Source organism: Rhinolophus ferrumequinum, chromosome 3, assembly GCF_004115265.2.
Source record: "Rhinolophus ferrumequinum isolate MPI-CBG mRhiFer1 chromosome 3, mRhiFer1_v1.p, whole genome shotgun sequence".
Classification (NCBI taxonomy): domain Eukaryota; kingdom Metazoa; phylum Chordata; class Mammalia; order Chiroptera; family Rhinolophidae; genus Rhinolophus; species Rhinolophus ferrumequinum.
In genome coordinates, this window is record NC_046286.1 from 21,603,613 (window position 1) to 21,630,826 (window position 27,214).

A 27,214-nucleotide genomic window follows, 5' to 3' on the forward strand; every position below is an offset into this window, starting at 1 on the left:
GGAAAGCTGTTTCTTAAAATATTATTTGGCTGTCTGGTGAGGAAGTGACAGTTTCAGAGATTTCGAGCACTTGAAACCATATTAAGAAAAAGATTTTAACCTTTTCAGTTCTGATTTCTATGATTAAAACAGTTTCACAAGGATAGGAGCTAAGATGTGGTTGTGAACGGCGTCAACAACTAAAGGTGTTGTCATTTAACAAACGTAGTGGTATTAACGTGTGTCTGTTTCTGCTTTGTGTGGAAAATGATTTTTCATCACCATAGCGATTCATTTCTGGGCTCCAGTGGAACTTGGCCACAGTGTTCAGTGAATACAATTTTTTTCTTTTCTGAAGAAGGGCGTCAGCAGTCTACTGGCTAACATGTGGCTCTTCATCTAAATGATGCATAGTATAGTTGGTGTAATTTCAAATCGTTTTCCTACTGAAATTCTGTATAAAAATTTCTGTACATCCTTGATATGACAAGAGGATGTTAGGTAAAGATAGAGAAAAGAGCCCCACGATAAATAACGTTGTACTCCCAGTTTAAAAGCTGGAAAGGAATACTAAACCATTGCCTTTTTTTGTGGTTGCTCTTCTGAGGATATGTGTGTGGACAGGAATTCATCTCTGATTTTGTTCTCTCACAGTAACCTAGGAAGATGAATGAGTCTTTAGTGCTATTAGATTTTCCATTTTTATGTTCCTCTTGAATGACATCATGTATTGGTTTAAGTAAAACGAAAAAAACGAAATGTTTTGCTACATTGGTGAAGAAATTTTATGTAGGATATGGATGTTTCTATAGGAAAATATAACCATAAATTAGAAGGAAATAATTTTACTTTTTTTTCAGTTGCTTTCTTTGTCAGCATGTGGTTATGTTCAGACATTCCTTTGAGGGCATTGGTATAAAAGCACATCTTTTGGAAACATCAGTTTTTATTCACACAAGTGCAGATCTATTTGTATTTTAAAGAGATTTAAGTATCATTGAGGCATAAAAATTGTGCATGGCTTTTGGAGAAGTAAATTTTCATAATTGGATATGCTTTTGAAGGCAAAGCCACTTACTATTAATAATGGTTATCCTTATTTCATAACAATGGGCTTATACAGAAGCCTTTGATATATTAGTATTTAAATTTCACTTAGATGGAACCTGAGACAAACCTATACTCATCATCTGGGGAGATGAGGCAGGCCCACAGAACCTGGGACAAGTCACAATGTCACCTCTTCTTTGAATCCTAAAGGACTATATTTCTTACCCACCTGAAAGTCTATGATAAATTATCTGAACTACTCTTTGTGATTTCCTTGCTAAAACCACTCTCCATCCATCGTGATATTGACGAGATTAGTCAGATAAAGAAATTAGTCAGATAAAGAAAACTTCCTAGAAAATAATCCATCTAGAAAGTGTGTTGTATTATGTATTGCTGATAAAACTAGTGGGACTCCCAAATCTCACAAAGGATCTAATGTTCCTACAAAGGAAAGCGTTGATTTATTCTTCTCTGGTGATAAGCTGAAACCTGGGAATTGTGACATGACTGCAGTCAGGAAATGATGGCAAATATCTTTGAAGGCAGAAAAGAATAGTAAAAAAGAAAAAAAAATGGCCCAGAAGGGTTTGACGGTGTATTTTATACCCACTCAGGAATGTGCATTGTTTTCATAAGGCATAGATGTTTTAGTTTTTCAGTTACCAGAAAGATATACCCTATAATAAGTGGTCCAGAGTTAGTTCATTAGTCCTATAACTCGGGTAAAACAGCCTTCAAGGAAATCCAGTTCTTTTTGTTTAGTTTCATGATCCCAAAGAAAATATTTAATGAATAACCTAGTGTCCCAGGTAGCCAGCTCCAGGTATCCCCTCACCCCAATCTCACATAGAGCCACCACGCTCTCAGTCATTCTCTCCAACCCAGCCTTGCTGTCATCCCGCGCGGCTTTCGTGCTCATAATGGGGGCCCTGTTAACATTCTCGTCTCACAATTCCTTGACCTTCACACTCTCAGTGTCCTTCCTGTTTTTCATCTCAGATATTCTGTCTCAAGGCCAAAGCCTGGATCTTATAATCATCTAGAATTACTGTACTTCTAAATCTTAAACTCTCACAACCATACTATGACCCCAAGCCATTCTCCCAAACACTTACCATGCTGTCAAATCTGTTTTTGAGCCACAGAGACTTCTAGTCCCTTGCACCTGAGGTCCCCCTTCTTTATCTATCTAAACTGAACCATCAATGGTTGATCATTTGCTCTACTCTCATTAGATCTCTCAGGTTCCTTACACTCAGCATCCCTCTGCGAAAACCACCTTCAAACATCAATTCTGTAAATGCTACAATTCACAGTTCCTTTAGTAGGCAATTGAGCGTCCCTGAAGAGAATATCAAAAGCTAAGCAAATTGCTACACTACAAATTCACAGATTTACATTTGGGCTGGGCCCTCAGTATATTCTCTTCAGCTTTTTATTTGTTTATGGTCAGTCCTCTTTCCTATTGCTGTCAATGATGTTTCCTTTTCTATTTTCTTTAAAATCCGTGTCACTTTTACTAGTTCTTTCTCGGCTGCTGGATCACTTAATGGTAGAGTCTGGAGGGCTCAACCTGGCACCTCTCCTTTCCCTATTTGTGCTGCTTACTCCCTTGGTGATCTCATCTGGTGGTGTGGTTTTAAATACCATGTATAGGTTAATAACGCTAATAATTTAACCTGCAGCACAAACTTTCCTCTAAACTCGACTCCCTTTTCCATATTTCCACTTGGATATATATTTGGCGTATCACATTTCAGCTTTATCCTCAAAACAGCTTCACCTGTTGTTTTACCCATTTCAGTAAATAATAACTCATTTTTTGAAATTATTCTGGTCAATAATTTTATACTCATCTTCACTTTTGTCTAACTCTTATCTCCCACATCTAACTTTCCTGCAAATCCTGTTTCTCCCTTTAAAATATGGCCAGAATCTTAACACTTCTCATTGCTATCACTGCAGCAACACCAGTTCACATTTTTTTCTCCCGTGGGTTATTGTAATAGCCTTTTAGTCAGTGCTCATAGCTTATAACTATTGAAAATACTATATATTTTACAAATATATACATATATAATTTGCTGCTTCCTGCACTACAATGTAAATTCTGTTAGGGGAGAGATTTTTGTTCACTGTTATATCACCAACACCTATAGCAGTGCCTCATATTTATAGACATTTAATAAGGCCTTATTGAATAAATAAAAGTGAGTATAAGGTAAAGTATTCAAGTGAGGGTTCAAAGACTAGGTGGGTGAATAGATATGGTGACGGAGACCTTGGAAGTTCTCTTCTAATGGTTTCAGTTTTCTCAGTGAAATGAGGAACAAAGTCATCATCAGGTCAGAGTGAGACTAGGGAAGAAGATGGTGGGGGTTTGAAGAAAGAGGAAAAGTTGTGAGCTTCCTAGGTGAGTGGAAGAATGAATGGGCTATGGGACCACAGTATGATTAGAGTAGTATCGAAGGGCCTGCTTGAGGCTCAAAGGCATACACTGGAAGTAAAACCAGTGAGCCTGGCCATGTGATATGCATTCCCCAACCATGTTTGCCTCTGTGGTGCAGGAGTAGAGTAAGTAGGGGGTTAGGTGTAGTGAGGCCCGTGAGTTACCCAAATGGTAGTGATGACGTGAGATGGGGTGAGACATTTGAGGTGTACGCATGGGGATAATTATGGGAAATACAGTCATGTGGTAAACACAGGCTGGGCAAAAGAAAAAGAAGTATGGGAAAACAGTGTTGGAAGGACCTGTAGATTTTCATTGAGGTGGGGTCTGAGATATGTTGGAGTTGGAAAGCTAGAGGGAGTGGTATGGAAAGAAAAGAAGTGGTGGTGAGAGAATGAAAAACACGAAATTATGGAGGGTCTGTAGCTATTGCTGTAGGCTAGGGATGTGAGAGGCAAGGAAGAGTAGAGGTCAAGGCAGCACGATATTAGAAAAATTACCCATGGACTATGATACTGAGTATTATAAAAAGCGTACTGTTAAAGGGAATGGTATGGAGCCAGGAACTTAATCCTCATAGAAAAAGGGGTTTGATTTGGGTGTGGACAGATGAGTGTGACAGGGAGAGGTAGTGAGTGGTATGGACTGATGAAGATGACATGAGGTTCAGAGCTAGAAGTTTTTAGGTACGAGGGAAAAAAAAGAATGGTCTGGAAGTAGTAAAAAGGAACAAGGAGGACACCTATTCCACTCCCCGGCGCAGCGTGAGAAAAAACAGCTAACCCTGAGAGAGCTTCTTGGAAAGAAGAGCCCTAATTTCGAGGGAACCATGGTTTAGTCAGAGCTAGAATACCCAGAGATGTTAAGGATATGGAGGATTTTGTGATGGCTGACTGAATTCCACACAGTGTACAGTGGAAAGGGTTCAAGGATTGGAGCAGGGGACAAGATGGGGAAAAACTGAGGGTGTGCAGAGGATGTAGGAATTGAGGGATGATTCCTATAAATCAGCTGGCCAAACTGCTGATTTATTGCCAGGCCCTACAACACGATCTTCCCGGGGTTGTATGCTTTTTCTGATAAACAGTGTCGTAATAAAAGAATCTGACACACTATGACTGTTTTTGTAGCCGTTTTCTTTGGCAACCATGCACACGCTCACAGGACAATAGGCAATTTATCAAAATAAGTGAGATCAATATCATGGTGTACAGAGAATAAAGTCAAGATAAACCTTTGACAAGACTGAAAGTCTAATTTATTACGTGTCTCATAGGTCTCTTCTGGTGATTCTGAAGCCAAACCTCTGATCTTCACATTTGTCCCCACTGTCAGAAGACTACCAACCCACTCTCAGTTGGCTGACACCTCTAAATTCCTTGTTAAAATTCCTGAGGAATCAAGTGATAAGAATCCAGAAACTGTAAATAGGGTAGGATTATTTTATTCTTTTTTACATAAAGCAATTAACATTAAATTATCCATGATAATGATTTGGAAGTTTGTATGAATGTTTTTTTCCTCTGCTTAAAGTGAGATGACTGTGAAATCTAAGGTGGACTAAAAATATGATTATGTATTAGGAACTTAAATGTTGTCAAATCCCAGGTTCTCTCTAATATATTATTCTCACCCTTTTTGAAATGACATCCTATTGTTTGCTATTCACCTAACACCTTCTGCCTCCTGGCATCTCCCCTTCTCTCAAATGTATTTTAAAATAATAAAAGCAAAATTTTAAAAACAGTTTAAATTTATTTTGAAAGAAAATACAGGACAAAACAGTGAGGTGTTACTCTTTCACATGTAATAAATTAGCAACATTAAAAAAATGTAATACCCAATGTTGGAGCAATTGTGGGGATATTTGTATGCTCACACATTGCTGCTAGTTTTGCGAATTTGTACAATGTTGGTAGAAAAACCTTATTCACAGTCATAAAACTGTTCATAACCTTTCAATAATCTAACTCTTGGAAATGTATCCCAAGGAAGTAGTACGTACACAAGAAGAAAAATGTTATGTAGGAAAATAATCAGGGAAAAATAAAAACAGCCTCATATCTAGCAATCAGAGAAAAGATAAGAATATGATAATACCTTGGCTAATACCCAGGATAATCACTTTGGCAAAGTTTTAATTGTAGTGATTATATAATTCCATGGAAAATGTTAACCTTATAATTTTGAGGTCAAATAGGTTAAAAAATTTTAGTTATACCCTGATTATACCTATCTAAAATGAGACCAGTGCTGAAAATTAAATTAAAAAGAACAAAACCCTGAAAATGACTTGTGTTAGAATAATGACGTTGTGGGTAAAAAAAAAGAAACAAAACCAAAACTCTTTGAAATGTATGTTAATACTGTCTTCTTATAAATAGAATGTTACTGGGGGAACTTTGGGGGTATTCTTGAGCCAACAGAAAGGGGATAAAATAATCTGATTTACCTTGTCTGTATGAAAACATCTTATATAGTAAGTAGTAACATATCCGTGGTTCTGGGGTTTTCAATGCTCATATTTAGGGTCAACTGGGGCCTAATGATTTCAGAGTAAATCTTAATACTACATAAGGCACTCTGGAAGTTTCTCCTTAACAGTACTCAACTACATGTGTTTATAGGGTCCTTTGTTATTAGGGGCTCTGGGTACGTGAGACTAGATATATGAACCAATTTGGTTGCAAATCTCCAAAGCTTCCTCCAACGGTGATATTCATCTGCTGATTGCAATGATACAGGCACAACATCTTTAAAAAGACTAAAGATTGTTCTTTCTGTTTTTAAAAACAGTTTAATGTTATAGTAGAACAGGATAGCTAATTGTTCATTCTTTATATATTTAACAACTATTTACTGAATACATACTATGTACTTGGTGCTGTAGATTCTGAGTAAATAAAGTCAAGTCATAACTTATTTGTTATTGGGAAGGTAGGTAACGAAAAAAAGTGAAAAGTATATAATAAAATCTAAAGTACTGATATATGCTACAAAAATACATCAGAGTAAGTGAATAGAGAATGATGGACTGTGGAGGAAGGGAGTTATTTTAGATCATTAATAATGTTTCAAACACTATTTTAATATTTGTTAGTTTTTTAGTGATTCTGTTACTCTCTATAATAAGCAATCTGCCTTTGAATCCTTTCATTTTTAATTTAAACTTCCTTCGAATTTGGGCTTTTGTTACTGTATAGTATTATAATTTACTATGTGAAATAACCATTGTCAGGGAAATCCTAACCAGAGAAAATTTGTGTTTTATCTTGACTATGTCATCACCCACTGAAAAGTGTGGAATGTGTTTTTAATAACTACTTAGTTTAGTTATACCTAATCAGTGGTTTCACTTCTATCTTCACACACAACACACACACAACACATACACACACACACACACACACACACACACATACATTAAATTGACACCCATAGTTGAAATTTAGTTTATTTTTGTTTAATTAGTGTCATTTTTAACTTTCTATTTTGAAATGATTTTATTTTTTATTTTTTAATATTTTAAAAATTTTCAATTACAGTTGACATACAATATTATGTTAGTTTCAGGTGTATAACATAGTGATTAGACATTTATATAACATACGAAGTGATCACCCTGGTAAATCTAGTACTCATATGACTCCATACATAGTTATTACAATATTAACTATAGTCCTTATGCTACATCCCTGTAACTATGTTTATAACTGTCAGTTTGTACTTCCTAATCACTTCACCTATTTCACCCATACCCCGAACCCCCTCCCGTCTGGCAACCATCAATTTGTTCTCTGTATCTATGAGTTTGTTTCTGTTTTATTCGTTTATTAGATTCCACGTATAAGTGAAATCATATGGCATTTGTCTTTCTCTGTCTGACTTATTTCACTTAGTGTAATACCCTCTAGGTCGATCCATCTTGTGGCAAATGGCAACATTTCATTCTTTTTTATGGCTTAGTAATATTCCGTTTTATATTTGTACCACTTCTACTTTATCCATTCAGCTATTGATGGATGCTTAGATTGCTTCCATATCTTGGATATTGTTAAGTAATGCTGCAATGAATATAGGGGTGCATATATCCTTTCAAATTAGTGTTTTAGGTTTCTTGGGATGAATATCCAGAAGTGGATATTGCTGGGTCATATGGTAGTTCAATTTTTAATTTTTGAGGACCCTCCAAACCATTTTCCATAGTGGCTGCACCAATTTACCATCCCACCAATAGTACATGAGGGTTCCCTTTTCTCCACATCGTTGCTAACACTTGTTAGTTGATTTATTGACGATAGCCATTCTGACAGGTATGAGGTGATATCTCATTGTGATTTTAATTTGCATTTCTCTGATGACCAGTGATGTTGATCATCTTTTCATATGTCTATTGGCCTCTTTGGAGAGGCCAGTATGTCCTCTTTGGAGAAATGTCTATTCGTGTCATCTGCCCATTTTTTAATTGGATTTTTTTTTGGGGGGAGGTTAAGTTGTGTGAGTTCCTTATATATTTCAGATGTTACCCCTTATTGGATGTATCATTGCTGAATATCTTCTTCTATTCAGTAAGCTGTACTTTTATTTTGTTTATGATTTCCTTTGTGGTGCAAAAACTTCTCAGTTTTATGTAGTCTGAATTGTTAATTTTTTCTTTTGTTTGTCTTGCCTGAGGAAATATATATATATTACTGCTAAGAGCAACGTCACAGAGTTTACTACCTATATTTTCTTCTTGGAGTTTTGTGGTTTCATTTTTATGGTTTCATTTAAGTTTTTAATCCATTTTCAGTTTATTTTTGTATATGATATAAGGAAGTGATTTAATTTCATTTTTTTGCATGTACCTGTTCAATGTTCACAACACCATTTATTGAATAGACAGTCTTTACTACATTGTACATTCTTACTTCCCTTGTCACAGATTAATTGACCATGTAGGCATGGATTTATATCTGGGCTCTCTTCTGTTCCATTGATCTATGTGTCTTTTTTATGCAAGTACCATGCTGTTTTGATTATGATAGCCTGGTAGTGTAGTTTGATATCACGTAGCATGACACCTCCAAATTTGTTCTTTGTTAAAACTACGTTGGCTATTCAGGATCCTTTGTGGTTCCATATATATTTTAGGATTATTTGTTCTGTGAAAAATGCCATTCATATTTTGATAAGGATTGTATTGAATCTGTAGATTGCTTTGGGCATGGACATTTTAATGATGTTAATTCTTCCTATCCACGAGCACAGTATAGTTTTCCATTTATTTATATCTTCTAATTTCTTTCTTCATTGTTGTATAGTTTTTTGAGTATAGGTCTTTTACCTTTTCGGTAAAATTTATTCCTAGTTATTATATTTTTTTGATGCAATTGGAAATGGGATTGTTTTCTTAATTTCTCTTTCTGATAATTTGTTGTTGTGTACAAAAATGCAACTAATTTCTGAATCTTAATTTTGTATCATCTAGTTTTCTGAATTCTAATAGTTTCTTGGTGGAATCTTAGGGTTCTCTATTATGTCTCTAGTATTATGTCATCTGCAAATAATGACAGTTTTACTTCTTCCTTTCCAAATCAGATGACTTTTATTTCTGTTGTTGTCTGATTGCTGTGGCTAGGACTTCCAATACTATGTTGAATAAAAATGGTGAAAATAGACATCTTGTCTTGTTCCTGATCTTAAAGAAAAAACTTTCAGCTTTTCATGTTGAGTATGGTGTTAGCTGTAGTTTTTACATATAAGTCCTTTATTATGTTGAGGTATATTCCCTTTATCCCCACTTTGCTGGAAGCTTTTATCATGAATAGATGTTGAATTTTGTCAAATGCTTTTTCTGCATTTATTGATAGGAACATATGATTTTTATCTTTCATTTTGTTTATGTGGTGTATCTCATTAATTGATTTACGGATATTGAACCAAATTTGCATCCCACTTGATTGTGGTGTATGATGTTTTTAATGTATTGCTGAATTTTTTTTTTTTTTTTGTATTGCTGAATTTTGTTTGCTAATATTTTGTTGAGGATTTTTGCATCTATGTTCATCAGTGATATCGGCCTATAGTTTTCTCTTTCTGTAGTGTCTTTGTTTGGTTTTGGTATCAGGGTGATGCCTCATGAAATGAGTCTGGGAGACTTCCCTCTTCTTCAAATTTTGAAATCATTTGAGAAGGATAGGTATTCATTTTCTTTGAATATTTAGTAAAAATCATCTGTTTATCTATCTGGTCCAGGCTTTTTGTTTGTTGGGAGTTTTTTGATTACTGATTTGATTTTGTTACTGGTTGTGGGTTTCTTCAGATTTTCTGTTTCTTCCTGATTCAGTCTTGGAAGATTATATGTTTTGGGGAATTTATCTGCTTATTTTAGGTTCTCCATTTTGTTGACATTTTAATTGTTCATGGTATATTCTTATAATCTTTTGTATTTTTGTGGTGTCAGTTGTCACTTCTCTTTCATTTCTGATTTTATTTATTTGGGTCCTCTCTCTTTTTTGCTAGATGAGTCTGGTTAAAGATTTATCAATTTTGTTTGTCTTTTCAAAGAACCAGCTATTGGTTTCATTGATCTTTTCTATTATTCTTTCAGACTATTTTGTTTCTTTCTGCTCTGATTTTTATTATTATTTTTTTTCCTACTCACTTTGGGCTTTGTTTGTTGTTCTTTTTCTAGTTCCTTTAGCTGTAAGGATAGATTGTTTAATTTAATTTTTTCTTGTTTCTTGAGGTCATCCTCTGTTACTATGAATTTCCCTTTCAGAACTGTTTTGGGTGTATCCCATAGATTTTGAGTCATTTGTTTTCATTTTCATTTGTCTCAAGGTATCTTTTGATTTCTTCCTTGATCTCATTGTTAACCCATTCATTGTTTAGTAGTGTGTTATTTAGTCTCCATGTGTACGTATGTTTTTCAGTTTTTTTCTTGTAGTTGATATCTTGTTTTATACCATTGCGATAAAAAAAGATGCTTGATATGGTTTCAACCTTCTTAACTTTACTGAGACTTCTTTTGTGGCCTAACGTGAGGTCTATCATGGAAAATATTCCATATATGCTAGAAAAGAATGTATATTCTGCTGCTTTTGGGTGAAATGTTCTAAAAATATCAATCAAATTCATCTAGTCTAATGTGTCATTTACGGCCATTGTTTTCTTGCTGATTTTCTGGCAGGATGATCTATCCACTGACGTTAATGGGGTGTAAAATTCCCTATTATTACTGCATTAGTGTGGAACTCTCCCTTGATGTCTGTCAATATTTGCTGTATATATTTAGGTGCTCCTTTGTTTGGTGCGTAGAGGTTTATAAGAGTTATATCCTCTTGTTGGATTGATCCCTTTATCATCATGAAATGTCCTCTTTTGTCTCTTCCTACAGCCTTTGTTTTAAATTATAATTTTTTTCTGGTATAAGTATTGCTACCCTACCTTTATTTTTGTTTCCATTTGCATGAAATATCTATATTCATCCCTTTACTTTCAGTCTCTATGTATTTCTATCTAAAGTGGGTCTCATAGGTAGCATATGTATGGGTCTTTTTTTAGAAATCTGTTAGCCGTCCTATATCTTTTGATTCGAGCATTAGTCAAAATAAACTTAAAGTAATTATTGAAATGTATGTAGTTATTACTATTTAATTAATTGTTTTCTGATGTTTTTGTAGTTCTTCCTTTCTTATTCTCTTGCTCTCTTCCTTTGTACGTTGATGACTTTCTGTATTGTTATGTTTAGATTCATTTTTCTTTATTTCTTGTATATCTCTTGTAGATTTTTGGTTTGTGGTTACCATATGCTTTTTATATACAAAGCTATGTTTACAGCAGCCTATTTTAAATTGATGGTCCCTTCAGTTCGAACACATTCTAAAATCACTACCATTTTTACTCACCCCCTTCACATTTATGTTTTTGTCATTAGTTTTTACTTCTTTTATATGTGTGTTTATGTGTATCCCTTAATTTATTGTTGTAATTACACATGATCTTTCTACTTTCGTCTTTTAACCTTTGTACTAGCTTTTAGTGGATTGATTCACTGCTTTTACCAAGTGTTTGCCTTGTCAGTGAGAATTTTTTTCTTTCCAACATTTTCTTATTTACATTATTGTTCTTTTCTTTTCCTCTTAAAGAAGTCCCTTTAACATTTCTTGTGGTAATACTGGTTTAGTAGTGATGAAGATCTTTAAATTTTATTGTTCAGGAAACACTTTGTCTCTTTGATTCTACCCTTGCTAGGTAGAGGAATGCTGGTTGTGGGTATTTGCCTTTCATCACTTTGAATATTTTGTGCCATTCTCTTCTGGCCTCAACATTTCTGTTGAGAAATCAGCTGACAGCCTTATGGGAGCTCCCTTGTATATAACTAACTGGTATTCTCTTGCTACTTTTAAGATTCTCTCTTTGTCTTTAACCTTTGGCATTTTATTTATTATATGTCTTGGTGTGGACATCTTTGGTTCATCCTTTTGGGATTCTCTTGTGCTTCCTGGACTTGTATACTTATCTCCTTTGCTTTGTTAAGGAAGTTTTTAGTTATTATTTCTTTGAATAGGTTTTCAACCTCTTGCTCTCTCTTCTTCTTGTACCCATATGATGTGAATGTTGGTTTGTTTGATGTTGTTCCTGAGGTTCCTTAAATTTTCTTCACTTTTTAAATTTATTTTTTCCTTTTTGCTGTTTTTATTGGATGTTTTCCACTAGCTTGTCTTCCAGATTGCTGATTTGATCCTCTGCTTCATGTAATTTGCTGTTGATTGCATGTAATGTTTTCTTCATTTCAGTTATTGTATTCCTCATTCTGACAGGTTCTTTTTTATGTTTTCTTTCTCCATTTTTTATGTTTCCTATCTTTTGTTGAAGCTCTCACTGGGTTCATCTACTCTTCCTTGAAATTCATTGAGCAAACTTATAACCAGTGTTTTGAAATCTGCATCTACTGCATTGCTTGTCTTCATTTCCTTCAGTTTTTTTTTTTTTTTTTTTCTGGCGTTTTGGCCTGTTTTTTCATTTGGAATGTGTTTCTTTGTCTCCTCATTTTGGCTGACTGTTTCTCTGTATAAAGTAGATCTGCTATGTCTCCTGGTCTTGGCAGTGTGGCCTTATGTAGTAAGTGTCCTATGGAGCCCCATGGTGCAATCTCCCTGGTCACCTGAACTGTATGCTCCACAGGGTCACTTGTATGGGTTGTGTATGCCCTCCTGCTGTAGTTGAGCCTTGATTGCTGTTGGCACATCAGTGGGTGGGATTGAAACTCAGGATTACTGCCTGTGAGTACTGGCCATGACTACAGAAGGTGATCTGTTGTTCAGGGGCTGACCCCATAAAATGGGAGTCATTTTAGCAGGGCTGTAGGGCCAGCCAAGTCTACCCTTTGGGTGTGCCATTTGTGGAACTAGGTGGGTGGTGCTTGGTGTGGTTTGAAGCCATCCGTCAGATGTGTTGGTTCTGGAGCCTCTTGGGAGGGGCTCCAGTTCAGGCCAGGGCCAGCCACCACTTGTGCCTGGCTTGGGGCCATCTTATAGTAGCTACAAAGTGATCTATAGCTGATTGTCTCTTGTTCTGGGCTTGGAGGTACTTGGGAGAGTCTGTTCTGTAAACCAAGGCTGGCTTCCACTAGTGTTTGACTTGAGACCCTTTGGTGTGTACTATAATGTGAGTTAAGTTCAACTGCCACTTGTGCCTGATTTGTGGTCACTTAATTGAGGTTACATTCAAAGACACTTGGCTGCTGGTTATGCCAGGTATGGGACTACCTGATGGGAGTTACAATGCAAGTTGAGATGATTGCCACTTGTGGTGGGCTTTAGGTAGCTTAGCAAGAGATACAGGTCATACTGAGGCCAGCTGCTCCTTGTTTGTGGTTTGTGGACCTTTATGAGATTTTAAGAAAGTCCATATGGTGAGATGAGGAAGGCTGCTTATGTAGAGGAGCCACTAGAAGAGTTTTGCTTTGGGACATGAGTTGTGTGGGGCACGGTATCAGGAAATCACTAGAATGGGACTAGCTGTATTACCCAGGTTAAAGGAGAACTCAGATTTGGTGCCAACGTGTGCTGGGCTGGCTGGGTTCGGGGAGGGATTAAGAGAGGAACAATGTCATCTGCCAGCACTTTCATCCCTGGAGAGAGCTGTCCTGACTTCTGATCCTCCAACTCTTGCCCTGATATTAGTCAATTTAGTTTCTCTTCATATGTCCCTGGCACTTTTTAAGCTTCTTCATTTGTGCTGGCGTCCACAGCGATTAAGTTTGTTAGTGAGTGAATCTGTGTCTGGTTCCTTTAAGACCTGCAGCGCCTTGGACTCCAGCAGCCCTCCATCTTTTTTGGATGTAATTCCCACTGATTTTCACAGCCAAATATTATGAGGATTCCTGTTCTTGGCACTGGAGCACTCGGATGGAGAGCATGGGGAGGGACTGGGACAATTTGCTCCTCAGGGGGGACCTCTGCAGTTGAGAATTCTCTCCTGATTCTTATTCACCACATCCTGGGTGTGGGATCTGCCCGTTCCCTGTCTCTGCCCCTCTTACCAGTCTTCTTTATATCCTAGTTATAGTACTTTAGTTCACCTATTCTTCAGATGGTTCTCAGTGATGATTGTTCTATAATTTAGTTGTAATTTTGATTGGTCATGGAAGGAGCATTTACCTACTTGGCCATCTTGCCTGGATGTCATTTTAAAATAATTTTAGTCTTAAAAAAAGTTGCAAAGAAAAGAAGTATACTAACCATTACTAACCATGGTTATAAAAACTAAGAAAATTAATATTGGGTCTTTTAAAAACTGTCTTAGCATACATAGCTGCTCTCATTTTAGGGAAAAAAAAAGTGTTTGTGATAAACTGTCTTATTCCTGGCCTTGTAAATCTTCTGTGTATTCATAGAATGTTGGATGGGAAAAGATTTAGAATTACAAATCCAAAATAAAATAATGGTAAATAATACTTTGTACTAAAAATATCTATCATTTTTGGGGATTCTATTCATGAGTTCTTCCCAAGTAGCTTAGATTGTTTTATCTGAATATCTGTGCATTTTGTTCCAATTTAGTTTTCCTTCCAGACTTTTAGATATATTTATTTTAGAACCTTTCAACGTGGTTTCCTTTCTCCATTGGCGTATACAGGATATACACGTTTTCCTTGATCATTGACTAAATCCTTGACCAATCCCCATTTGTTTCATGAATGTTTTCATGGAAAACATTGCTCGCTCCATCTCTTTTTAGAAAGTTATATCATGATTTATTTGAAAGTAGGTTCATTTGTTGATGTTGATTCTGAGCCTTACATTGTTTGGTTTGGATTAGGATAAACAGATAGGCTAGTAAAAGTAAACCATTAAGTTCAATCCAGTCTCTCCTAAGCCAATCTGATTTTTAAGTATATTTTTAAAAACTCTTGTTCTTGGATATTATAAGCAGTTTAAGGTTTTAAGTGTACATGGAGAAAAAAGCACTTATTAAACCAGTGTTAATGCTTTTATGTCTCTACATTTATTGCAGCCTAATTTCAATGAGTACTTGACCTTGAATACTAGAAGCCAACAGGAGAGAGACCGAGAAACATTGGCTTATCCTTCAGGGGTCAGTGGAAATATTTTACAAGGAAGGGGATTTAAAGCAAACAAACCTCAAGGAATGCAGCAAAGTGACCTCTTCAAAGCTGAATATGTCTTTATTGTGGACTCTGAAGGGGAAGAGGAAGCTACAAGCAGAAAAGGTGAACAAAACCCCCCAGGGGGAATGGGAACCACAGCTACTCGGCCCAAGTCTCTCGCAATCTCCTCCAGTCTGGTCTCTGATGTGGTGCGTCCCAAAACACGGGGGGCAAACCTCCAGGCCCCATCATATCCTGAAATGCCTCATGGGATGGCTCCTCAGCAAAAGCATGGGCAGGTAAATTTTTCTTCTTGTTACAAGAAAAATGATATTGTTTACATACCCCTTGTTCAAGACTATCAGAAAAGCCTTTCCTGTTCAAGGCATAAAAAAGTCTCTTAAAGAAAAGTACATTAAAAAACCAAAATCTCAAGCTCATAAATCATATAGATAATAAATTCATAAGACAGAAAGGATTATACAATTATACTGTGACTTGGCTGAAGGAAAAATGTAAAACTTTAGCTGGAGTGTATTTCAGGGAATATTACCTCTTCCTTTTGAACAATTCTTGGGTAGGTTGTTAATGGGAGTTTCTTAGGAGAGAGTGCTTGATGAGCTGTTGCATCAAGAAGCACATTATAAATATAAGAACATCCAGTGAGAAGACATCAGTTGGATTTTAGATGTAGACACATAAGCTTTTACACTAGTAAAAGAGTAGTAAAATGACACAGTAGGAAATAAGAGTGTGTAAGTGAAATAAAAACCCCCTGTGTGTCTTAAGGGAAATACGCAGTAAGGTCCTAAAAGCCACCAGGGCAGGTTGGCCTCAGTGAAATGGGAAGAAGTCCTACACCAAAACCTAGTAGCAAGATTGTATAGTTTTTTAAGGTGGAGAGCCTTTGATATAGTAGGAGAAGATCCATGTCTATGATGGCAGGAAAGAAATGACCAGGTAAGAAAGATAGGGAGGTTTGAAAGGAGAAAGAAATAGGAAGATTTTGTCATTGACTGGCTATTTGTTGTAATGAACTTATAAGATGTCTTTGACAAGTTGTAGGTAGAATGTCAGGGATGCAGAGGCTGGCTTTGCAGTATATAGTGGATGAGTTGCTCTCCTTGACAATGAGCATGGGTCAGTATCAAGATGTCCTGGTCAGGATCTACTAGACCAGGCCTTTGCAAGCATCCTAGAGTAGTTGGGAGAACACTTTCATTGGTGAATTGGCCTTTTGGTGTCTAGTAGATCTTATGCAAAACTGTGCAGGAATCTTATTTTTGATTCCAACCCATCTTCATTTCTGCAGCCTACCCTGACTTCCTGATGCTATATTTATATCTCCTTTGAGCATCCAGTTCCTCGTGCTGCCTTTTGGTGACAGAAGTTTCTTACTGGGGTACCCCCACCCAGGTTCAGGGGAGTAAAACATTTATTTCTTCTTGAAGTTTATTCTCATCTTGCTATTGGAAATATTCTAATCATATAAACATATTCTAACTAAGGGGTATAGACTTACACTATGTTTTCTTGTCTCAGGAAAGATGGTGGAATAACCAAGTTGGAGATGTAGGGGTTTCCAAAATGGAGGGTAGTTTGATGTGACCCCTTTGAAGAAGAACATGTAGGCATGATGATACCAAATATAAATAAAGAAAAAATATTCTTAATGAAGCAATATTTGGATTTTTTATTCTTTTTCCCCAATTCATATATTTCTTCCCCTGAATTTGCCATTTATTTTGTTTTCATGTGACCCAATATATAGAGGTCAACCTAGAGACTTAACCATATACTTTGGGATCTTTTTGCCAACGTAGGTTACTTAGGAGTAGGTTATAGTCATGTTATCAAAGTTCCAAATGAAAAGGCAACACTCAACCTAATTCATTAGTAGTGGTTAAAAATGATAATTACCACTAATGGAGGAATACTGGATTGGAAAGGATTGGGAATAGCCATAGCTCCTGTTTCCATCTGCTGTAATAATTCATTTGAGTGATGAGTAGTAAATCATCATGAAATAAAAATAAGATGAATTAAAAATAATTGTTACCCACAAATTTAAAGAGAAATGACGAGAGCACCAAAGAAGGCACTCTGAGAAGTTTAATGTACTCAGTAGTAGAAGTTTAATATAAAAAAGTCTAAAGAATATCCCGTGAATGGATAATTTGATGCCAACATCAATTTTTTTCAATCAGAAATGCAGTTAATTAAGTGATTTTCTGGTCTACCTGGTAAAAATGAATCCATGCATAGACTTGTTTGTCAATTGGCACTATTAGCTAATCATAATAATTTAAGTTATTCCTAAAAAATGTCTTTAGTTCCTAGTTTGGATTTTAACCTTTCCATAACCTAACCTAGATGTTGTTTTCCATCCACACCTTGCACACTTTGTCTTCAGCTGTGCTGAATTATCACCAGAGTTCACACTTCATACCTTCCCATCCCTGAGCTCTCGATTCCTCTGTGTGTAATGCTTCCTTTTCCGCCTCCCCAGACCCACGCCTGTTTGGGCCTAGGCTACTTAATACTTTCTAAGCTCAGCTCAAGTAGCACCTTCTCCTAGAGATATTCCCTTTGAAGAGGAGTTAGTTTTTCTCCTTCATCTTTGTCATTTTCTTTATAGTTTTGTGGCCTTTTTCAATATAAAAAATATATATAGCAAATATATATAGCAATATATATAAAAAATATATAGCAAATCTTCAATGTAACTCCTCTTGACTTGGTTATAGTTGATTGTATCTTTCTTCCTCACTAGACTGAGAGAAATGTGAAGTAACAGTAGACTAAAGAGTAACTTAGAGCCTTGCCCCCACTACCTACCTGTCTTCTGTTCATTTCTGTATCCATAGCACTTTGTGCAGTGTCTTGACCATAGGTGAGGTCCGATAAGGTTTATGAAAAGAAAAAAATAGTTAAAAGTTTACATCTTTGAATTTCTTTCTCAGATATTGGCTCCTTCATGAAGTATGCTTTGGTTCTTTCAGTGAAAGCAAACTCTCCCTCTGTATAATTCTGATAGGTTTTTGTTTCTGAACATTTTTTATAACAGTTACATATTCCAGGATATTTTATGACTATTTAGGTTCATGCCTTTTCTCTCCCAGCAGACTGTAAACTCTTTAAAGTAAGTAAGTGGTGATAGGTTTAAACTTTTTTTTCTTGTCTCAGGAAAGATGATGGAATAACCAAGTTTTAGATGTGGGGGTTTCCATAGTCAGTGGAGGGTAGTTTTTAGTTTGGATTTTAACCTTTCCATAACCTAAAGTCCCTTTTAAATCCATTTTTATTAAACATTTTGTTCCCTGTAGTGGTTACTGTATTATCTCGAACATAGTCAACATAAATATTGGGTTGAGTTCACTTATGTTCCAAATATTTTTGTTGAAATGACACTTTTAAGTAAAAACACATTATGTTAAAAAAAATCACTGAAGAATTTTAAATTTTAAAGTGTAAGTCAAAAGTAAAAAAGCTATATAAGCGGCTGAATCAAAATTCTCTCAAAATTCAGAAAAAAAGAGTAATGTTTTTGAATGTTACTGTAAAAGTATAAGAACTGTCTTAGCTGGGGATAGTATTAGAGATAAAAGAGAGGTGAATATACACATACAAAAGCAGAGTGATTTGTCTGAAAGACCGATGATAACGTTAAGACAATGATAGTGGGAATAAAAAGGTGGACTTTCGGGGTAGAGCAGTTAACTGGATTTGTTTATTGACAATGTACGGGAAAAATAAACAAGGCATGAAATTTGTAACCAATCAATGTTGGATTAATCGAAGAAAGAATAACAGGCCTTGGGAACTGATAGGAAGAGGTAAGATATCTGATGATGAGTTTGAGATGCCTTGATGGCATAGCATGATGACATCTAGAAAGAAGGTGGGAGTATGAATCTGGAACACAGGAGAGAGGTGGGAGACTGGAGATATTTGCTACATGAGGTGAAGCAATAAGAATGGAGACTTTACTTATGGAAAGAATGCAGAACAAGAAGACAGAAAGTACAAGCCAGGAAACAGTAAAAATATGAATGGCCTGTGAAAGAAGAGAAGCCAATGAGAGAGACTGAGAAAGGATCAAAGAAGTTGGAGAGAGGGATTTCATGTAAAAAAAGCCAAAGGGGCTTTCAACAAAAAGAGTGGTCTATAAAGAAGATCAAGTAGCTAAAATATGTAATATTTAATTTAATTTAATTTTTTAAAGGTTGCTCAGTAATGTCTTCTTTATTTATAGAACTCAAAAGAATCTGGTTATCAATCATATCAATCTGGAAATAAGAAATAACCAGTGACTTTTATAAAATAATAATAATAATAACAACAACAAATAACTTTATGGCAGCATGACATATTTTGAGTACTGACTGACCTGGAGTTACCAAATACTAGTTCTCCTATTCTTATGCTGAGAAACCGCCTGGAGAATGAAGCCTTCCTTTATAAGACTGTACTTTGATATTTTCTAGCTGCCTTGCCAGATTCTCTTCCTGTACACTAGCAAGCAATTCTGCCAAGTGAGCCAGCCAGGTTAGTATGTGCTGCTGCTTGATTAGGGACGAAGGGCAAGTTGAGAGATTTGAGAGGCTCATATCAAAGCTGAGGGAAGGATCAAAGACCTTTTGCTGATGGAGCTGGAAATGAAGCAGTAGGAGACCCTGAGGGACATGGCTCCCCTATAAGGCAGGAAGGGGAACCTCTCTCCTCAGTATTAGTAGGAACAAAAGTTGTGTAGGGATGAGGTCAAAGGTGTGGGATCTGACCTGGCCACTGTCTCAATTTAGAATATGGGAGCCCTTCCACTCTCACAGGTCAGCCCCTTAGAGCCTTGCCCGCCATTACCTACTTGGAGCCACACCTCCTCTATGCTCCGTCCTACTCTGGGAGAGGCGGGATGAGGTTGTCTAGCATCTGCCTAGAAGTGTCTGGTGTCTCCTATGAAACTATTATATAATATTATTTATTAAATAAGGTAAAATTTAGTATAAAATATTATAAATATTATACAAAGAAAAATAAAATATAAAACAAAGTTAAATAAAACAGGGTCCTCAAAGCCCATTAAATCTGGAAATTAGAAGTTTATTTGGTGACTTTAATGAGAATAGTGTGACTAGGGTGATGGGGGAGAAATCAAGTTAAGAAATGGAGAGGTGGTGAGGAAAGGGAAGTCATGCATTAGAGGGATGGTATGGGAAAACAAAAACGAGAGAGGGACCTTGCTGGCCATGCTTCTCGGGGTAGTTACTTGTAATCATAAACTTTAACTTCCTCATTTGTAAAATGGGGTGATGATTATCAACCTTTCTTGTGAAGATTAAATGAGATTTTCTATATAGATATATATAAAATATATATATATATATCTATATACATATACCTCATCCCTACACACATATATATATACACACACATATACATACACACACACACATACATACACATATATACATATACCAGGTCTGACAATTAAATTCAGGAACTCATCCTAGAAAAAGTGCTACATACCTCATTGCTGAATATCACTATGGTCACCTTCGAAGTACTCCCCTTGGGAAGTTATGCACCGACGCCAGCGCCTAGTCCACCCTTCAAAGCAATTTTGGAACTCTTTCTGGAATGGCCATCAGAGCTGTCGTTGTATTACCCTTGATGTCCTGAATGTCGTCAAAATGTTCTTTCAATACTTCCTTTATCTTAGGGTAAAGAAAGAAGTCATTGGGGGCCAGATCAGGTGAGTAGGGAGGATGTTCCAATACAGCTATTTGTTTACTGACTGAAAACTCCCTCACAGACAAGTGGCGTGTGAGCTGGTGCATTGTCGTGATGCAAGAGCCATGAATTATTGGCGGAAAGTTCAGGTCGTGTAACTTTTTCATCTAGCCTTTTCAGCACTTCCAAATAGTAAACTTGGATAACTGTTTGTCCAGTTGGTACAAATTCATAATGAATAATCCTTCTGATATCAAAAAAGGTTGCAACATCGTTGCAACAAGTTCAGAAACGTAATTGTCAGACCTCATATATTGACAACAAAAGATGACTACAAGTCACGTTTGATTTCTGCAATTACAAGAGGTGCTCAAAGTGGTTACCATCAGCGTCCAGACACTTCTGATTATGGCAAACTACTGCTTGAGCAACATTGACCAGTTTCCACTTGTATATATATTTTTGGCACCCCGGTATATATATGGATGAGAGAACTAGGAAAAAAGAAAAAGGATGAAGATATAGCACAGGTGGATAACTGATGTACAGAACAAGTTCATAAATTAAGTTCAGTGGCCATGCCAATCAACAGGTTGTATTAAATTTTTTAATAGCAGCTTGAAGTAGACTAGGTCTAGAAACATAATGGCAGTTGGTGGGAATGATTTAAGGATGAAGACTTGCCAAGTGGATTGGTAAAAAACAAGGTGGCTAGAATGTTGACAATATTGGTAGGAAGATTGAGATTGAACGAAGTATTACTAGAACCTAAAATGCAAAATAGCAGATGAGTGAGATGAGATTGGATAGCAACAGAAGCCTCAGTCATAAAGTTCTTTAGTTCATGGTAGACAGAAATTATTGATGACATCTTGAGTATAGGTATACTTTGATCAGACTTTTGAAAGGTCACTCTGATGATAAGTTGAATGGGGTGCAACTAGAGGTAAGAATACTGGAAATATTATTTAAATTGTTCAGGGAAGAAAGGCTGAGAATTTGCCCAGTGATATTACGAGTGTCCATCAGTAAGAAGAAAACCAATCAACAGGTAAGTTCAGGAGGCCAAACTGCCATGATATCGTGATTATATGTGAGAACAAAGAGGAATCTAGAGCTTCTCCCTTTCATGGCTGTACAGATTCAGGAAGAAAAGCACAACTATACAGGACCAATACCTGGTGCTGTGCAAATCTCAGGAACTATTTCAAACATCAGGTAGGGGCAGATCAATTGCTTTAGCTTTTATTCAGATGCTTTGATACCTCATAGACACATTAGGAAAAAAATGAATATAGGAACACTTAATTTAGATTGGCTAAAATTACAAGGCAGCTCCACAGTAGAGATTAGTTGTTAAAATAACTGATGACTTCTATTATAGAATCCAAGGACATATTTATTTACTTTTTTAAATGGATTGTTTTTTGAGGTTTCAGCTATTCTTTTATTGGTAATTACAGATGCTTTTCATTTTCGAAATTAAGTAGCAATGAACTATTAGAAACAGGACTAGTTCCTACATGATTAGGTTTTTGCCCCATTTTGAAAAATCTGAAATGGATACTGCTCTATACATAATAAGTTTAGAATTTTGACAAAAACAAAACTGGATTCATGGTAGGGGAAAGTGAGTTTTTAAATTAGTTTCAGGTATACAAAACACAGTGATTAGATTAGACTTCACAGTGATATACTTCACAGTGATAACCCTACTAAGTCTGACACTATACGTAGTTATTACAATGTTATGGACTATATGCCCTATGCTGTACTTTATATCCCTGTGACTTTTTTAAAATTATAGTTGACATTTAATATTATTTTATATTAGTGTCAGGTGTACAGCATATTGGCAAGGGTAGATTTATGATTGAGATTGTCCACTTAATGACAGCAGAACGTTGCAAGCATCCTCTGTTATTGAGGTTGTTGTGAATGTAATCCAGAGTTCAGGATAGTCCTTCAGAGTTTGAGAATGACTTTGGAAGGGGTGTGTGGTAAGGGGGCTCAAGGAATCAGAAGATGGCTGGGGATTGGAACACAGACGGGTAACTCTGAGAGATGTTTGAGGCAAAAGAATCAACAAAGATCAGGTTAGAAATAAATACTGGAGAAGAAGGAGAACAGGTTTGAGGGAAAGGGAATTAGAGCATCAGTACCAAACCTAGGATACAGCACAGGAATTATTAATGGGAAAGTATGAAGGGATGAAAATAATTTGTGGACATCAATAGAGAAGTTGATGTAAATCCCCCAGTAAGGGATTTACAGGGAAGAGGTAAAATGAAGGACTTAATCTGAACTGCTTGACTGAGCATATGACAGGTATTCATTCTTTCTTTCTGCATAAAATTATTCATTTCCTTAGGTCCTCATTTTAAATACTTATTAATGAAAGGAACTCAGGGAAATTTATCATTTTCATTAAAAAATGCATTCCTCATTCCTGGGAATTTTATAAAAATATGGTGCACATTTTTATATTAGTATACGTTAGAATAACATCAGGATGTATTTGCAAATTAGAAATGAATATATTACAAATACATATCAATATATTGAATAGGAAATATAATAAGAATTATATTGAAATTAATACAAACATAATAAACATTCTTAGACTTTTCAGTTTTTCTCTTAGAAGTTCTTCAATAATCAACTATTAAAAAGTATAATAAAATTGTAAATTACTTATATTTGGTAAAATATGACTTACCGTAGTAGAAAGTTTGATAATTAGAAGCCATACTCTTGAAGAAGTTTGAGGGAACAGTCTTTTCCTTTGAATGAGACCCTTAAAGTTATGTCCCTATGATTTGAACATACTTTGGTGGATAATCAGGATTAATTAAGTTTGTCATATAATTTGAAGTTATTTGGAAACATGACTAAAATGGTAATGGGATTTTTGTGGCTGTTATTAATTTTCAAAATTCTTTACCAAAAGCTGTGGCATAACATGAAACAAGACACCCTATGGAGTCTCGAATTTTCTTTATTCCTTCGGTGAAGTTTTTTTTGTTTTTTGTTAATTATTATAGTCATACATTTTCCTGTTATGTAATGCAAAAAAATACATATAAAATTGCTTAATAAAGATTCATTAATTACTTAAATTCTTTATTAGACAAAAGTAGTTTCCTTTCCCTTATGGATTGATAGAATCAAATCAATAATTTTGAAAGGAAACCTCTGTTTAAAAGATTTGGCTTTAGAATCACTTATAATTTCAATATGTGTTTTAAAGTACTGAGCGATTTTTAAAATAGCACAAGAATACATACACACAATTATTTCACAGGCTCTCTCTAGTTTCTCTTGAAAATGATACCTTATTTCTTTATTATTATTATTTTTGAATTTGATGCAGGATTGTGGGTTGCATTGCTTTAGGCAGATTACTCTGTCTTCTTTTGATACGAGTATGTATTTCAGCATAACCAAGTTGGTTATATGTTCATCCTGGCAAATAATTAGGGAAAATATTTTTTGTAAGCTAAAACTCCCTCTCTGTTTTAGACTTTGCTTTCACTCTCATTGTTTATCGTTCTGTGTTGATATTGGGTGCTGCATCTTTTTATTTCTGGGCATTTTTTTCAGGTTCACAATATATAGTAGTCCAAGTTTTTAGAATTTTAAACATTTGAAGTATGTTAAATTGTTTAAGGATTATAGTCATTATTATTATATTATGGTTTATATTCTTACAATGGAAGAAAATCTTCATTTTCCAAAGTGAATTTTGAAATTTATATTAACGATAATTTAAATGTTTTCAAATCACACAATTCCAAATTACGAGAACTATTGTATATTTTGTCCATGAATTATTTTCCAAATAGAAATATGTGAATACAACTTAATATTAATGCTAACTCTGAGGAATACGTGAGCTATAGTATATAATACTTTACAGTTTATTTATATTTTATTTCAAATTCAGAGCAATGCCTCATTAGCAAAACAGAATTTCTTCCATTTTTTATTGGAGTTTTAAGGTGCCTCCTTTGTTGTAAACTAATAGGACTGTTGGCATACACACACAAATGCCAAGAATATTTTGATAGTTTCACAAAATAACGTCCTATTACAATCTGTCTGTTTCTCTTTCCTCTAGTTAACTTCTCCTTCCACTACCTCTGAGCAGCTTGCCTGTAAACCACCTGCTTTCTCCTTTGTTTCTCCAACTAATCAGAAAACACCGCCCGACCCAGTTAACCTCGACGGAGCCTCTGTCCTAGAGGAGTTCCACACTAGGAGGCTGGATGTCAGTGGGGCTTTGGTGGAAGAAAGAGCTACGTATTTTCAAACTTCTGCTCACTCTTCACCCTTTTCTGCACCGAAGGGCACCTTCTCGACATTGCAGTTTCCCCATTCCACTCAGTCCCCAGGTTCTAAGTTATCCAGTCCCAGTGCAGCAGATCAAAAACCTGGACTGACATCTGAACTTCTGAAGAATACGACATCGTTAACCTCGCCTGTCCTTAACCCCGGAGAAAGTCTGAGAACCTCTTCTCCTTCACGATCCTTCAGTGCTTCTCTGAAGTCGAATCCAGCCTCGTACATACCAGTCCGTATTGTCATGCATTCACTTTCTCCAAGTCCAAAACCATTTACCTCCTCTTTCCAGGGCTCTTCTTCCACGATCTGTAGCCAAGCGTCATCTAGTGGGAATCTCTCCAAGTCAGGGGTGAAATCCGCAGTGCCCTCCCGACTTTCCTTTCTCACTGCTCTCCTCAAGTCCGACCCTTCTCACCAAAGACCCTTTTCCCCTGCATCCTGTCCCACTTTCTCTCTCAACTCCCTGGCTTCTTCCACACTTACACTGGATCAAAAAGTAAAAGAAACCTCACCCACACCTAAAAAATCTCTCTCAAGTTGCTCCCTGAGAGCCGGGTCTCCAGAACAAAGGCAACAACACCAGGTTTCTGACCACAGCCGGCAATCCTTTCACTTACCTTTTTTCACCCAATCTGCTCCCCTTTCCCAGGCGCCCTCCCCTTCTCCCACAGAACATGTCAGTAGCAGCCTTGTTTCTTTGAATGTAGAGAAAACACCATCACCCACTTCTTTGAAGAGCTATCCAACGCTCTCCCAGCTACAAACAAATACATCGAGTCCTGCAAGGCGTCCTCCCATCCCACCAAGCTTTTCTTCTTTTTCTTGGAAGGGCAAAAGGGATGCTGATCTCAGGGGTCCTGAAAAGCCCCAGAGTATTTACACGTATCCATCTACATCAGCCTCCTCTCCATTATCTTCTGCATTTCCCACTAACCACAGAGCCACACTCTCCTCTCCAGAGAAATGTTTCTGTCCTTCCCCGGCTCTTTCAACCCTGATAAACAGATCCCAGAAAGCATCCGCACAGCTATCTGGCCAGGGGCAGAATCCTGCAGCTCCTACTTCAGCCTCTGTCTCTAGTGCTAGCTCTGCCTCTCTTCCCAAATTGGGGTTGTCCCCTCTCCCTCATGCTAATCTTCCCGCTCAGGCGTTCCAGCTCAGTCCCTCAGCACTGCACCCAAATTGTGGCGGTGGTACCCTGCCTTCGAGACTTGGGAGATCTGAAAGCTCAGTGTCCGACCACAGGCCATCCGTTTCAACCCCATCACCTCCCATCTCGCTAACAAGAACCAAGGAGCCGATTTCACCTTGTGCACTACCCATGTCAGCAGGCCCCGAAAATAAGAAACCCAAGGTATCTTTTGCACGTTGCATGGTGCATGCGTTTTTTGAAACATGGAAGAATCTTTTTTTCAGGAGAAAAAGATGAATAATTATGACATTCATTGTGCTCCTCTGAGGAGGTAGAGAACATGCAAGAGGCTCTAGGATTTGGTATATTTGAACGTGGAGATGAGTTTTAATCTGTCAAAAATTGTGCATGTTTCTGTAAAACTATTTGATTTTGCAAATCCTCTTCATATGATGACTTCTTATATTTATAGCTTTCGGCATAATAAGAGTTATATCATTGATCCCAAAGATGGAATTTAAAGCCACTAGTTGAGATTTGGGAATATGATACACTTCTAATTATTTAATAATATGGACCCTATTGTCCTGTACTGATAGAATAGTAGACAGGATTAGTGTAAAATAAAATATTATCTTAGATCTAGGCCCATGTTCTTGCTAACCCAATTTGAAAACTTTCTATTTCCTTTGCCATCATTCATTTATAACTATTAATTTTCTTCCCCTTCTACCAAGTTGATTTCTTTATTGCTCCCTGTACCTCAAGCGAAATCAATGTGGATTTAGCTATATACACATAGGGTAAAAGGGAATAGAAATTTCCTTTGTATGTGAAAATTATTTAATTTACAATAAACACTAAAAACTTAGTAATTATGAAATACAGAAAGAATTGACAGGCTGGGTATAAAGAAATAGAATTAAGA

At 36.3% G+C, this 27,214-nt stretch overlaps 1 protein-coding gene across 7 annotated transcripts in view; it reads left to right on the forward strand.

Annotated features, from left to right (window-relative positions):
• Positions 1–27,214, forward strand: part of MLIP (muscular LMNA interacting protein) — a 228,300-nt gene that overhangs the window by 92,256 nt on the left and 108,830 nt on the right. For 6 of the 7 annotated variants that reach the window (XM_033103387.1, XM_033103388.1, XM_033103386.1 and 3 more), the window contains exons 2-4: positions 4,758–4,913; positions 14,987–15,379; positions 24,931–26,508. In XM_033103387.1, coding sequence (XP_032959278.1) covers positions 4,758–4,913; positions 14,987–15,379; positions 24,931–26,508 — 2,127 coding nt within the window. The remainder of the gene's footprint in view (positions 1–4,757; positions 4,914–14,986; positions 15,380–24,930; positions 26,509–27,214) is intronic. The other variant, XM_033103389.1, reaches the window with a different exon arrangement.